The 12608-nt window shown below is 55.3% G+C and overlaps 1 protein-coding gene across 1 annotated transcript; it reads right to left on the bottom strand.

Moving 5' to 3' along the window:
- Positions 1-1967: 1967 nt before the first annotated feature.
- Positions 1968-11885, bottom strand: LOC144247824 (serine/threonine-protein kinase pim-1-like). The gene is made up of 8 exons (XM_077789481.1): positions 11807-11885; positions 7230-7314; positions 6424-6527; positions 4058-4164; positions 3763-3813; positions 3192-3558; positions 2338-2517; positions 1968-2074 (listed from the first exon to the last, which is right to left on the bottom strand). The coding sequence occupies exons 1-8, from the start codon at positions 11883-11885 to the stop codon at positions 1968-1970; spliced, it is 1080 nt and encodes a 359-aa protein (XP_077645607.1).
- Between the last annotated feature and the right edge of the window lie 723 nt (positions 11886-12608).

Here is a 12608-nt window from a genome sequence, read left to right as displayed (position 1 = left end):
ACCCCAAATCCTTTAGAAGATGACCTTCCTTCTCACTCTGGGAATGAGCTGCACATTCCCTCTGAAATTCTCAGGGGTTTCTTAGGGATGAAAAATCCCACTTACGGCCTTTTGCTCTGGTTTGGAAGTGGGAAGGGCAACTCTCCATCCATCAGCTCCAGACTGCACTGCCTCAGGAACACGGCTCACTTGCCAGCTTTGGCCACTCATGGCACTTCTAGAGGAGGAAGAAAGTGCAACTGCACAATTCCAGCCAAAAAGCAATGAAGAATGAATAGTGGAGATCCAGGCATTCCTGCAGAGATTCAGGGGCTCAGCTGGGACTGTGGAGAGTTTGGGTCCTTGCCAGTTGGATGTGTGTCCCCAGCTGCAATCTCCTGGCCTGCAGGAGAGTCTCACTCACCTGCCAAAGGAGAAAGCTCAGGCACTGTGCTCAAACGGGCTCGTCTGATGCAAAGCTGTCAGAGCAATGTGAGGGCAGAGCCAGCCCAGCTGTGCCCAGGGCAGTGCCCAGCAGAGCCCTGGCAGAGCCCAGAGCAGCCTCAGCACCCGCAGAGCCCGGCTGCAAGGAGAGAAACCAGAAACCACCCATCAGCTGAAGGCTCCTGTCCCCTTGTCCCAACTGCCCACAGAGCCCAGGCCATGCTGGCTGTGCCTAGAGCCATGCCCAGAGCTGCCCATCACTGCTGCCTTTGGGAGCAGAGCAGGAGGGCAGGACATTCCCAGCCTGCAGCCAGCCACAGCACATCCAGCCCTCAGCAGCTGCCCAGAGCAGGAGCCTCCTTGTGCTTGTTGCCATCTCCCAAAAGCTCTGATCCCACCATGCCAAGCAGACGGGGACTCACCTCATGCCATCCTCTGCTGGGAGAAAAGCTGGTCCCAAATGATGTCCTCAGCCTTCTCCAAGGGCACGGCCCATCCACGCTGCAGCTGCTCCCAAGCGCTTCCCAATCCCGACTGGACCTTACATTGAACGCTTCCTCAAGAAAAACAAACAACAAACTGTTGAAAAGTGATTAGAGACATGGGGAAACAAGAAAACAACTCTTATCTCTGTCAGGGGTCTGAGGAAGGCCCAACCCCCACATGCTAGGGAAAATCCCACCCATGGGGGAGAGAAGCCCACACTTTCTCTCTTCCCTCCTGAACTACCCCCCAAAATAACAGTGATCACAAAGCAAACAAGGGCAGTGAAGCAGGCCAAGCCATTCCTTGCCTGCAAAGCAAAGCAGCCCCTGCACAGGTTCTGGAGTCCCACCTCTGCTCCCACCATGGGGGTTTGTTTGTGTTGGGCTGGCTGCCCCAGCCCCAGCCTCAGCCCAGGCCATGCTGGGTGGTGGGGGCTGTTAGCAGGGCCAGGAGCAAACTCCCATTTTGTATCCACCCCAACCCATGCCCCCAGCCCTGCCAAAAAGCAGCTGGGCAGCCGACTGAAGTTGCATCTGCCCCAGAACAAGGAGAACCTTTTGTTCCCAGCCAGTCTGAGCAATGCCCAAATCTGGGAGCATTTCCCCGGCTGTGGACTCATCTGCAAATTCGCTGTGGAGCCTGGCTTTGGAGAAGGTGCCAGAAGTCCATCATCTTCAGCTGCCAGTGTCCAAATTGAGGAAGAGGTTATCATCCTTGATGTCGTCCTCGCTGTCTCCAGCAGCCCCACCTGGTACAGCTTCTCCAGGGGCTCCTTCTCCTTCCCTGGGGGTCAGACCAGGCTGTCAGGGCTCTGCCCAGGGCCCCAGCTGTCAGGCAACTGGGACAAGCAAAACCACCTTGGATGGCAGCCACCAGTGCTGGGCAGAGCAGCTCAGCTCCAGCACAAGGGCTGCATGTTCCCACCAAACAACCCCAGTGCATTGATATAGGCAAGGAAAAAAGTCTGGGTTTCCTTGCTTCTGATTGCCAGGGCATGTGTGGAGCTGTAACTTACCAGGGCCCTGCAGCAAAGTGTGCATGAGGCTCTCTCCCTTCTTCTATGGCAGGTGAATATCCTGTATCCATGGTTCACAGAACAGGTCTTCTAAGGAAGGTCTGTCCAAGAAGTGCATGGATAAACACCACCTGATAAGATCTTGGCACTCTGGGCAGAGAAACCAGAAACCAAAACCACCAGTCAGCTAGAGAAGGCTCCTGTCTGCTTTGCCCCACTCTTCCCATGCCCAGGCCATGCTGCTTTTGTGCTCCCAGCTGGGCCTAAACTTTCCCATCAATTCCCTGTTGTGGAGGAGAGCAGGAGAGCAGGACATGTGCCACCTCCTCAGCAGCTGCCAGAGCGAGATGCTCACGAGCCCGCTGCTGTCTCCCAGCACTGGTATTCCCCCGTGGCCAGAGATGAGGATCCACCTGGAGAGAGCCGCTGTGGCAGCGAGAGCTGATGGTCCCAGCTGATCTTCCTGCCCCTCCTGAAAGGGTGCTGCCCGCAGACCATCTGGTGCAGCAGGATGCCCAGGGACCAGATCGTTGCTGCCTCGCCATGGTACCAGCCCAAGCGGGTCCATTCCGGGGGGCTGTATGACAGTGTTCCTGTGGAATACAGATGGAGTTCATCAGGGGGATGCTGCTGCTTCCAGAGCCTGGCCCCAGCATCCCTGGGCATGCAGGGGCTGCCCCAGTGACACACGGAGTGACTGCTGCACTCTCGCCAGCACCTGGGATTGTGTACAAACTCAGGGCTGGACAAGAAGCCACTGGTGTTGGAAGAGGGCAGCAGAAGCCCCAGCAAGGCCTGACCATGACATGTAAAGAAAAAACCCATTCAGGGCTGGGGGAAAAAACAGGTCCTTATCCTCCCTGCCTGCCGTGCCCCAAAAATATTATGAAGCCAATATTTTATGTTTTCATAAAATATTATGAAAACAAGGTGAGTGGAGCAGTCCAAGCCCTTCCTCTCGCCTGCACACCAAACTGGCTGGTGCACTGGTCCTGGCCCCCTCCTCTGCTACCCCCACCCATGGGTGCTTTTGTCAGGCTGGCTGCTGCTGCTACAACCCCAGCCCCAGGCAGAGTGGTGGGCAAAGGCTGCCAGCAGGGCTGGAAGATGCCTCCCCACCCAGCCCCACTCAAAAGCAGCTCAGGTAAAGACTCAGTACCCTGACTGGCAGCAAAAGGGATAATCCCCACTGCCACACACAGCTTGGCCTGTGAGATGTTGGGCCATGAGATGGTGGGACCAGGAGCACACCCCTGCCCGGGCTCACCTGCAAAGTCAGTGTAGGCTGTGTCCTGCAGGTAGGTGCCACAGCCAAAGTCGATCAATTTTGCCTGGCCAGTGGCCAGGTCAACCAGGATGTTCTCTGGTTTTATATCACGGTGCAGGACCCCGCGGCTGGTGCAGTGCCGTACGGCCTCCAGCACCTGGCGGAACAGCTCCCGTGCCACCTCTTCACACAGGAACCTCCGTGCCCGAATGAAATGCAGGAGGTCCTGAGACCGCTCCGGCCGCTCCAGCACCATCACGATGCTGTTGGGGAGCTCAAACCACTCCAGCAGCTGGACCACACCAGGGAAGCCGGTGGACACCTTGTCCAGCAGGACGATCTCCAGGGGTGCGCTGGTGCCGTCGGGCTGCGGGAGGACCACGGTGCCACCAGTGGGACTGATGTCGTGCCAGGGCAGGGGAACCCCTCAGCCAGCCCGGGATGCTCTGCGCCCTGCGCTGGCCCCACGCCCGCTCCCCATCGAGGCGTCCTGGTGGCTTCCCCCATGCCGGGGCTCGCCTCATCCCCGCCCGGCACGGCCCGGCTCTTCCCGCTGGCCCCGCTCACTCACCAGCTCGCCCCAGCGCCGGACGCGGTTCCGTGGCACCCTTTTGATGGCCACCTGCAAGCCAAAGGCAGCAGCGGGCTGAGCTCGCCGCCCGCCCTGCCGAGCCCCATCCTCCTGCTTCCTTCTCCTCCGCCTCCTCCTTCCTCCTCCTCCTTGTCTTCCTCCTCCATCCTCCTCCTCCTTCTCTTCCTTCTCCATCCTCCTCCTCCTCTCCCTCCTTCCTCCTCCTCCTCCTCCTCCTTCTTCCTCCTCCTCCTCCTCCTCCTCCTCCATGCCCGCCGCCGGCCCCGCCGCTCACCGGGGCGCCGTCCGAGAGCCGCGTGGCTGCGAACACTCTGCCGAAGCCGCCGCGCCCCAGCAGCGAACCCACTCGGTACCGCTCCTGCAGGGCCTCCTGCGCCTTCCCTGCGGGCGGGACGCGGCTGTCAGCGCTCGGCCCGGGGCCAGGAGCGGCCCCCGAGCGCCCCCCGAGCGCCTCGGGCCGGCCATCCCCAGGCCTTCGGTCTCGGCAACGGGACACGGGAGGCTCGGGGCCGGCGGCCGCGCTGCCGAGCGGCGGAGCTCGGGCCGGGGAAGCCGCAGCGGGGGCGGCGGGAGCGGCCGTGCCGCGTGTGTCCTCCGCGGGGCCCGGGAGGCGCCGGCGCCGGGGCCGGACCCTGCGGCGGGGCCGGGGCCGGGCTCGGGCCAGGCGGAGCCAAAGGGCGGCGATGCCGGCCCAGCCCCAGGCACTGATGCCCGCCCGGCAGCGCCACCGCCAGCACGGCCAGAGCCGGGCGGAGGCGAGACCGCGGCGGGGCGGGCGGGGCCGGGGACGGGGCAGCCCCGCCCGGGGCCGGGGGCGGGCCGGGGGCATGGCCCGGCCCGGCATGGGGAGAAGGAGGCGGGGAGAGGAGAGGGACACCGGGGAAGGACACCGAGGGGAAGGTGTCCGACAGCGGGAGAGAGAAGAGAAAGAGAAAGAAGAGAAAAACTGCTTTTGCTGCCGCTGCTGCCGCCGCTGCTGCCGCCGCCGCCGCTGCTGCCTCTGCAACTGAAGCACCGAGGCCGTTTGTCCGCGTGTCCGTTCCCCGCTCGCCCCACGAGCCCCACGGCCGAGCCCCGCGCGCCCCGGGGACAGCCCCTTCGTCTGTCCAGACACGGGAACTTTGCAGTGTGGAGCCCAGATCCAGAGTCCTGACTCCTGCACACTGGCAGAGGAATCCCCTCTGCTGTGTCGCTGCCGTGCATTGTCCTTCCTGAGGCTCAAACACCCTTGGGGCACATTCCCGTGCTGTAGGATTCCTACCTGACCCAAGCACTGCACTTATGTCTCCAGCGTTGCTTTCCAGTAAAAACAGGGGAAGGAAAACTGCGTGTAGCTCATGGTATTTTACAGTGTTTATAACTTGCTAAGTGACCCATCTTAGAGGTGAGATCCATTTGGAATTCATGGCATGGAGAAGTCGTGCAACATGGAAAAGGGGAGCATAGAAATAAAGAGGAAAACATCTTAGATACTTTCTTTCATTTTCATTGCACTTCTGCAAAGCTGTTCCACTTCTCCAGGAATCTTCTCCTGTCTGCTCTTGACAAGAACCTCTCATGGAGAACAAGGTCGAGCTTCTGTCCCAAGATTAGATTTGCCACCTGCTGCAGCTTCTCTTGGCTTTCCACACTGCACTGTGTGTGCAGCATGACTTTTGCAGCAAAGCAGGCCAAATGTTTGGAGAACATTACATGTCCTTTCTTTTCCTGGGGGGCTGGGGAGTTGTGCCACTGGTGAAGTGGCACAATTGTGACTGTTTGTCCTGGTTTAGGGCAAATTTTGTGAGGAAACCTCCAAAAGGAGTCCATCTACAAATCAAGTTCAAGCAGCCCCTCTCCCTACTATTTCAGGAGAAGACTTCCCTGGAGAAAAGTGGAAAAACCAGTTTATTTAACAAGTAAAGTGTTCACAAGCATGAATAATATGAAATAAACCCCCTCAGAGTTCTGAAGAGGTGGCAATTCAGAAAGTCCTTTTTGTGGGTTGTAGTTGGCTCACTCGGTCTCTTCTCAGTCCCTCTGGCACTGGAATGCAGGGTCCCAGACCTCAGTGGGCCACAGGTGTGAGCTGCCAGTGTTTTTCTGGGTTTTCAGTCCAGAGCAGGTTTAAACAGTTCCAAGAAAAAGGAAAGTCTGTGATGGTTATTAAATTGTTCAAATGTTCAACTCCTGTTTGTTGGCAAGAAACCTTTCTGTGCCTCTGAGTGTCACCGTCCCTGAGCCCAAAGGACACAAACCTGATGAGTTGTGGCTCCCACTGCAGGGGCGCTTGGACCTTGGCTCTGCACAGGAGAGCTCTTCATCCACTTTCTCTCTTTTCCTCCCTCTGGGCATGGAGGAAGCTCCTGACTTAAGCACATGACTCGTGTGTGCAAAGGGCAAATCTGGGCAGAATCGGGTCAGGAAGGGTTTGGTGGGACCATGGGATCTTTGCTGGGTACAGAAAGTGTTTTCCATTGCTCTGAGACTGGCTACTGTGCAAAGTGGATTTAATAGCCAGCAGAGGAATGACTTCTGCATTTGATGGAGCTGTGCCTTCCCTTGGCTTTGTTGGCTGACAAGAAACGAACATCCCTCTGTGTCTCAGGCAGCTCTTACTCCAAGGAAAGCAGGTGGGGGTTGGAGCCAAGGAGCTGAAACCTGCAGGTGCAGCCTGGGCTGGAGGGAGCTCAGATTTGCACAAGGCTGCTCTGAGGGCCAGGGCTTGGATGGGGGAAATGGTGGGGTGGGGGTAGGGACAGAGTCTGATGGATTGTCAGCCATCAAGGGTCTTGATTTTCATATCTATTCCAACTGCATGAGGAGGTACTTGGATTCAGTGTCAAGTGGAGATTGCACATATTCATTTATGTGGAGTAAAAAAATGAAACAGGACCTGACAAATCTTTTCTGTGTCTTTGTAAAAATAAAGCATTCACTTTGAATACACTACTAAAGCCTGCCTAATTAATCACAAAAGATTTGAAAACTTAAATCAAATTATTCCCAGAGGCTTGACTTGTTCAAGTATTCTGAATGTTAATGAGCTGTGGGGCACTATTTCTCCAGTGAATCTAACTCAGAGTACACAAATAATTGTAATTCCTTTTAAATGTCTCCTTGAGAGAGCTGTTTGGGGGATGAGGGTCAGGGTTTGTGTGTCCTGCTTGGCACAGCCCAGGCAGGGCTTTCACAGCCCCATCCCACACTCCATTTCCCAGCTGGAGCTGCTGGTGCCTCTGAGTTCTGCTGCCCCAGCCCCAGGGAGGACTTGGGGTCATTTGGTCTCTCAGGAGCTGGGCTGGGAGCTCCAGAGGTGGCTGTGGAGCATTGCCTGTGCTGTGCCAGGGACTGGCAGACACTGCTGGGCAGGGATAGAGGCTCTGGGGGGATTGGGGTTCCAGGCCAGGGCAGTGCTGGGGTTCCAGGGCAGGGCAAGGCTGGACCTGCCCCTTCCTCCCCCACACATGAAACGTTTCCAGCCAACAATCTCCTCCAGTCTTTCACACCAGGCAATGTTGGAGGTGAAATCCCAATTCTGGACATGGGCACCTGGATAAGAAGGAGAGTTCTGTTCCATAGGAAGGAAAGCACAGAGCCCCAGTGTTTGGAAGGCAGATGAGAGCCTCACAAAGCCAAGGTCAGCCAGACATGTCAGGAATGGCAGATTTTGTCTGCAGGAAGCCTCTGGATATAGGGAATTTTGGAGACAGAATCACAATTTTGGTCATGGGCACCTGGAGAAGCAGGACAGTTCTTTCCTATAGGAAGGAAAGCATGGAGCCTTCCCCAGTGTTTTGGGGACAGATGAGAGTTGTCCCTCATGAAACCACTGCCATTCAGACTTCTCCTGGCAATATTCCTATGGGAACAATCCTGGATAAAAGGACATTTGGACGTAAAATCCCAATTCTGGCCATGGGCACTTGGAGGAGAAGGACAGTTCTTTTCCATTGGAAGGAAAGCAGGGACCCCCAGTGTTTCCTGTCCCAGTGAGCCCCAGTAGCAGAGAAAAGACCTTTAACATGCCAAGATCAGCTGGACCAGTCAGGCAGTCCACGGGAGGCCAAACCAGCCAGACCTGTTCTGTGTTCCTTTGGTTGCATGGGGCCCCACAGTGTCAGAATTGCTCTTTGATTACAAGAAGACCTACAGTATCACAATGGACCCTTGGTTCAATTGGGTCCCACAGTGTCACAATAGCCCCTGGGTTCCATGAAACCTCCTAGTTTCACAATGGTTCCAACGATTCCATGAGGTCATGGAGTGTCCCAATGGTTTCCATGGTTCCCCAGGCCCCACAATGACACATGAGTCCTCTGTTCCATGAAGCCCACAATGTCACAATGGACCTTTGGACCATGGGGGTTTGCAGTGTCACAATGGTCTCCTTTGGCTCCACAGTGTCACAATGGACCACTGATGACACAAGGCCCCCACAGTGTCACAATGGTCCTCTTGGTTCTGTGGGGACCCCAGGGTCACAATGGTCTCACTGGTTCCATGAGGCCTCACAGTGTCACAATGCTTTGCTGATTCCATTGGGCATCATAGTATCCCAATGGTCTCCATGATCCAATGTGTCCCCCAAGTGTCACAATGATGTCCATTGTTCCATGGTGCCCCACAGTGTCACAATGGTGCCTTGGTCTCACAGGCCCCACAATATCACAATGTTCCCTTGGTTCCATGGTTCCTGTGCTGGTGCATTCCCTCCTCCCCTTCTCAGGCCGCCCTGCCAGCTGAGAAATCCTCGCTGGGCCTCGGTCTTGGCCAGCAGCCCCTGGGCTCAGCTCCTCTAGAGCTCCTCACAAACACTGTCTGCTCCAGGCACTGCTGCTGCCCAGCCAGCTCCTGGTTACTTTAGGAGCAGCCCTGGGAACTGTTTGTGTCCCCTCAGTGGCACAACATCCCTGTTCTCACCCTGCCAAAGAAAGCTGCTGATGCCAAGTGCGGCCAGGATGAAACATGGCTGGGACTGCAGCCCCTCTCTTGGGGCCCTACAAAGAGCGCTCCAAAAGGAGCCCTTGGAGCTCTCCTGGGCCAGCGACTCCCTCTGAGTGGGGCCTCTCCGAGCCGGGAACTCTCCCGTTTGCTGAATTTGGGGATCCCAAAACAACGAGGGAGCCTGGGCCGATCCCCCCACTCCTCCAGGCTCAACCCTTCCCTGCTGGGGAGATGCCAAAGCATCCTCAGGGAGCATTTCCCTGCCCTCAGGGGAATTTCTCACAGGTGCCTTGCACTGACTCTCTGTGTCTGTGTGCACACAGGAGTGCCTGTGCTGGGGAATGTGGCAGAAATGCTGCTCTCTGAGGGCTCTGAGTGCCCTGGATAGCTGAGCCTGTCAGGCCTGTAAGTGAGGTCAAGTGATGCAGCCTAAGCTAAGTTAAATGCTGCTAAGAGTTGTTCTTTTGCTATAAGTTATAAGCTGAGCTAAATACTGTTAAATGATATTCCTATGTTAAATTGAAAAGTCATAGGTTGTAAATTAGGTTAAATGCTGTTAATCTCTGTTCTTTTGCTAAATTTTGAAGTTGAAGGTAGAAGTTAAGGTTAAGATATTAGTTAAGTCCTGTTGCAGAATTTCTGAGAGACAGAGGTCATGATTTATGTTTGGAATGAGGTTTGAGCTACCCAGTCAGACTAGGCCTGATAAGCGGCCTTGATGGGGCCTCGAAGCCTTTGATGAAGTGAGAATTCAGTCGGGGCGCAGATAGAAATTATGTTAAGGTAACTACAAAGTAATGAGCTATCCAAGCATGAATTAGAGTAGAGCTGCAGTGTGAAAATTTTGACCACCTTAAGGAGAAGGTAAACAATATTAGTGTGCCAGTCAGAGTGTCTTTGTAACTGTAAACTATGTAGAAGCTTATATAAACTACCATCTTATCTTGAATAAAGGGAGAACGTTTGATTAACCACATTGGTTCAGATCTGTGTTCGTCTTGTCCAGCTTCCCGTTTTCCTGAGGCTCCCTGGCTTTTAAGTCTTGTTAAATTTGAGCTCTGTTCAGCTTTTGGGCCATATTCCTTTTATCCTTGCCCTGACTGTCCTGTGTGTTCCTCTGCCACACATAGGGACAGTTCTCTGATAATTTCTGGTATGATTGCCTGGATTTTATTTGGATTTGTGGTTGATTTGTTTCCTAGTTGTGTCTGAAGTGTGAAGTGTCCAGTCAGGAGCAGAGTGACTCTTGCCAAGGAACTTTGTGGTGCTGTCGCTTAATATTAAATCTGGTTTTTGTTGCTCTCTTGCCGGGGACTTTTCAGTGCTCTCAAGCCCTTGTTGGTAACAGGGTGAAGCAGCCCTGGCCCAGGCTCTGGCCCTGGGGGACTCAGGGACACTGCCAGGGGGTCCCTGTCCCCCCGTCCCACCCCCCACAGCCCCAGCCCCCGTCCCTGTGTCGGGCTCTGGGGTCGATCTCATGGAACATCCTCTGGGGGAGGCTGCGGCGACGGGGGCGGGGGGACCCGGGGGAACAGGGGACCCCCCTGTGCATGAGCAGTGTTGGACTTCTCTGGGGGAAACTGGGAGGGGAAACTGAAGCAGAGTGACCTCCCCATGGACATCAGACAGCCCCGGTGATGTCACACAGCCCACTCTGAGATGTAACAGGCCACCTGGGATTTCATACAGCTGCTCTGTGATGTCACAGCCTGCTCTTTGAGGTCCCAGTCTGCTCTGTGATGTCACAAAATCTGCCCTGTGGCGTCACAGCCCAGCCTGTGATGTCACAGTCTCCCTTTAATGTCACAGCCTGCTCTGTGATTTCACAGTCAGCTCTGTGATGGCACAACCCACTCTCTATTGTCTCAGCCTTCTCTGTGATATCACACAGCTGCCCTGTGATGTCACAGAGCCCTTATCTATGATGGCAGAGTCTTCTATGTAGCCTCACAGCCCATTCTGTGATGACACACAGCCAGCCTGAAATGTCATAGACAGCTTTGTGACATCACAACCTCTTCTGTGATGTCATACCTCCTCTGTGATGTCACAGCCTGCTCTGTGATGGCAAAACCCACTTATCATGTCACACAGCACCTCTGTGGCCTCACAGACCCATCCTGTCATGTCACAACACCTTCAGTGATGTAACACAGCCACCCTATAATGTCACAGCACACTCTATGACCTCACAGCTTGCTCTGTGATGTCATATAGGCATCCTGTGATGTCACAGCCCTGGTCTGTGATGTCACATAATCACAGAAACCAGAATTACTGGGTTGGAAGAGACCTTTAAGGTCATCAAGTCCAACCCATGCCCTAACACCACCTCAGCTGAACCATGGCACTGAGTGCCACATCCAGTCTTTTTTTAAACATATCCAAGGATGCTGACTCCACCACCTCCCTGGACAGACAATTCCAGTACTTTATCACCCTTTCCATAAAAAACATTTTTCCTAATATCCAATCGAAATTTCCCTTGGTGCAGCATAAGACTGTGTCCTCTGGTTCTGACAGCTGCTGTGAGGAGAAAGAGACCAACCCCCACCTGACTGCAACCACCTTTCAGGGAGTGTAGAGGGTGATAAGGTCACCTCTGAGCCTCCTCTTCTCTGGGCTAAACAACCCCAGCTCCCTCAGTTGTTGTTCCTCACAGGACTTGTGTTCCAAGCATCTCACCAGCCTTGCTGCCCTTCTCTGGACACGCTCCAGGTCCTCCATGACCTTCCCAAACTGGGTGGCCCAGAACTGGACACAACACTTGAGGTGCTGCCCAACCAGTGCCAAGTACAGGGGAAGAATCACTGCCCTGCTCCTGCTGGCCACACCATTCCTGATCCAGGCCAGGAGCCATTGGCCTTCTGGGCCACCAGGGCACACTGCTGGCTCATGTTCAACCGGCTTTAGACCAGTGCCCCCAGGTCCCTTTCTGCCTGGGCACTGACCAGCCACACCATCCCCAGCCTGTAATGTTGCAGGGGGTGTTTGTGGTCAAAATGCAGGGATGGGCACTTGGATTTACTAAGCTTCATCTTATTGGACTCTGCCCATCCCTCCAACCCTTCCAGGCCTTCCTGCAGAGCCCTCCTACCTTCCAACAGATGGACACACGCTCCCAGCTTAGTGTCATCTGCAGATTTACTAAGGAAAGGCTCAATCCCCTCATCCATGTCGTCAATAAAAACATTGAACAGAGCTGGCCCAGCACAGAGCCCTGAGGGACACCACTGGTGACTGTCCCCAGCTGGATGCAGCACCGCTCACCACCACTCTCTGGGCCGGCCATGCAGCCAGTTCTGAGCCCAGCACAGAGTGCTCCTGTCCCAGCCGTGGGCTGCAGCTTTTCCAGGAGTGTGCTGTGGGAGACAGTGCCAAAGGCCTTGCTGGAGTCCAAATAGACACATCCACAGCCTGTCCCGCATCCACCAGGAGGGTCACCTGGTCATGAAAGGAGACCAGGTTGGTCAAACACGACCTACCCCTCCTAAACCCCTGCTGCCTGGGTCTGACACCCTGGCCATCCTGTTAGTGCTGTGTGGTGACAATCAGTGTAAACTGCTCCATGACCTTACTGGGAACTGAGGTCAGGATGACTGGCCTGTAATTACCAGGATCCTCCTTCCCACCCTTGCTGTGAATGGGCGTCACATTGGGCAGCTTCCAGTCATCTGGAACCTCCCCAGTGAGCCAGGACTGCTGGAAAATGATGGAGAGCAGCTTGGCAAGTTCATCTGCCAACTCCCTCATCGCCCTGGGGTGGATCCCATCTGGTCCCATGGATTTATGAACATCCAAGCAGCTCAGCAGTTCTCTGACTGCCTCCCCCTGGATAACAGTGGCCCACTCTGCTCCCTGACACCATCTACCAGCCCAGGAGGACAGTTGTCCTGAAG

The sequence above is a fragment of the Lonchura striata genome, chromosome 34 (genome assembly GCF_046129695.1).
Source record: "Lonchura striata isolate bLonStr1 chromosome 34, bLonStr1.mat, whole genome shotgun sequence".
Classification (NCBI taxonomy): Eukaryota; Metazoa; Chordata; class Aves; order Passeriformes; family Estrildidae; genus Lonchura; species Lonchura striata.
The sequence above is the reverse complement of the archived record's forward strand: the minus strand, read 5'-3'. Positions and strand labels throughout refer to the sequence as shown.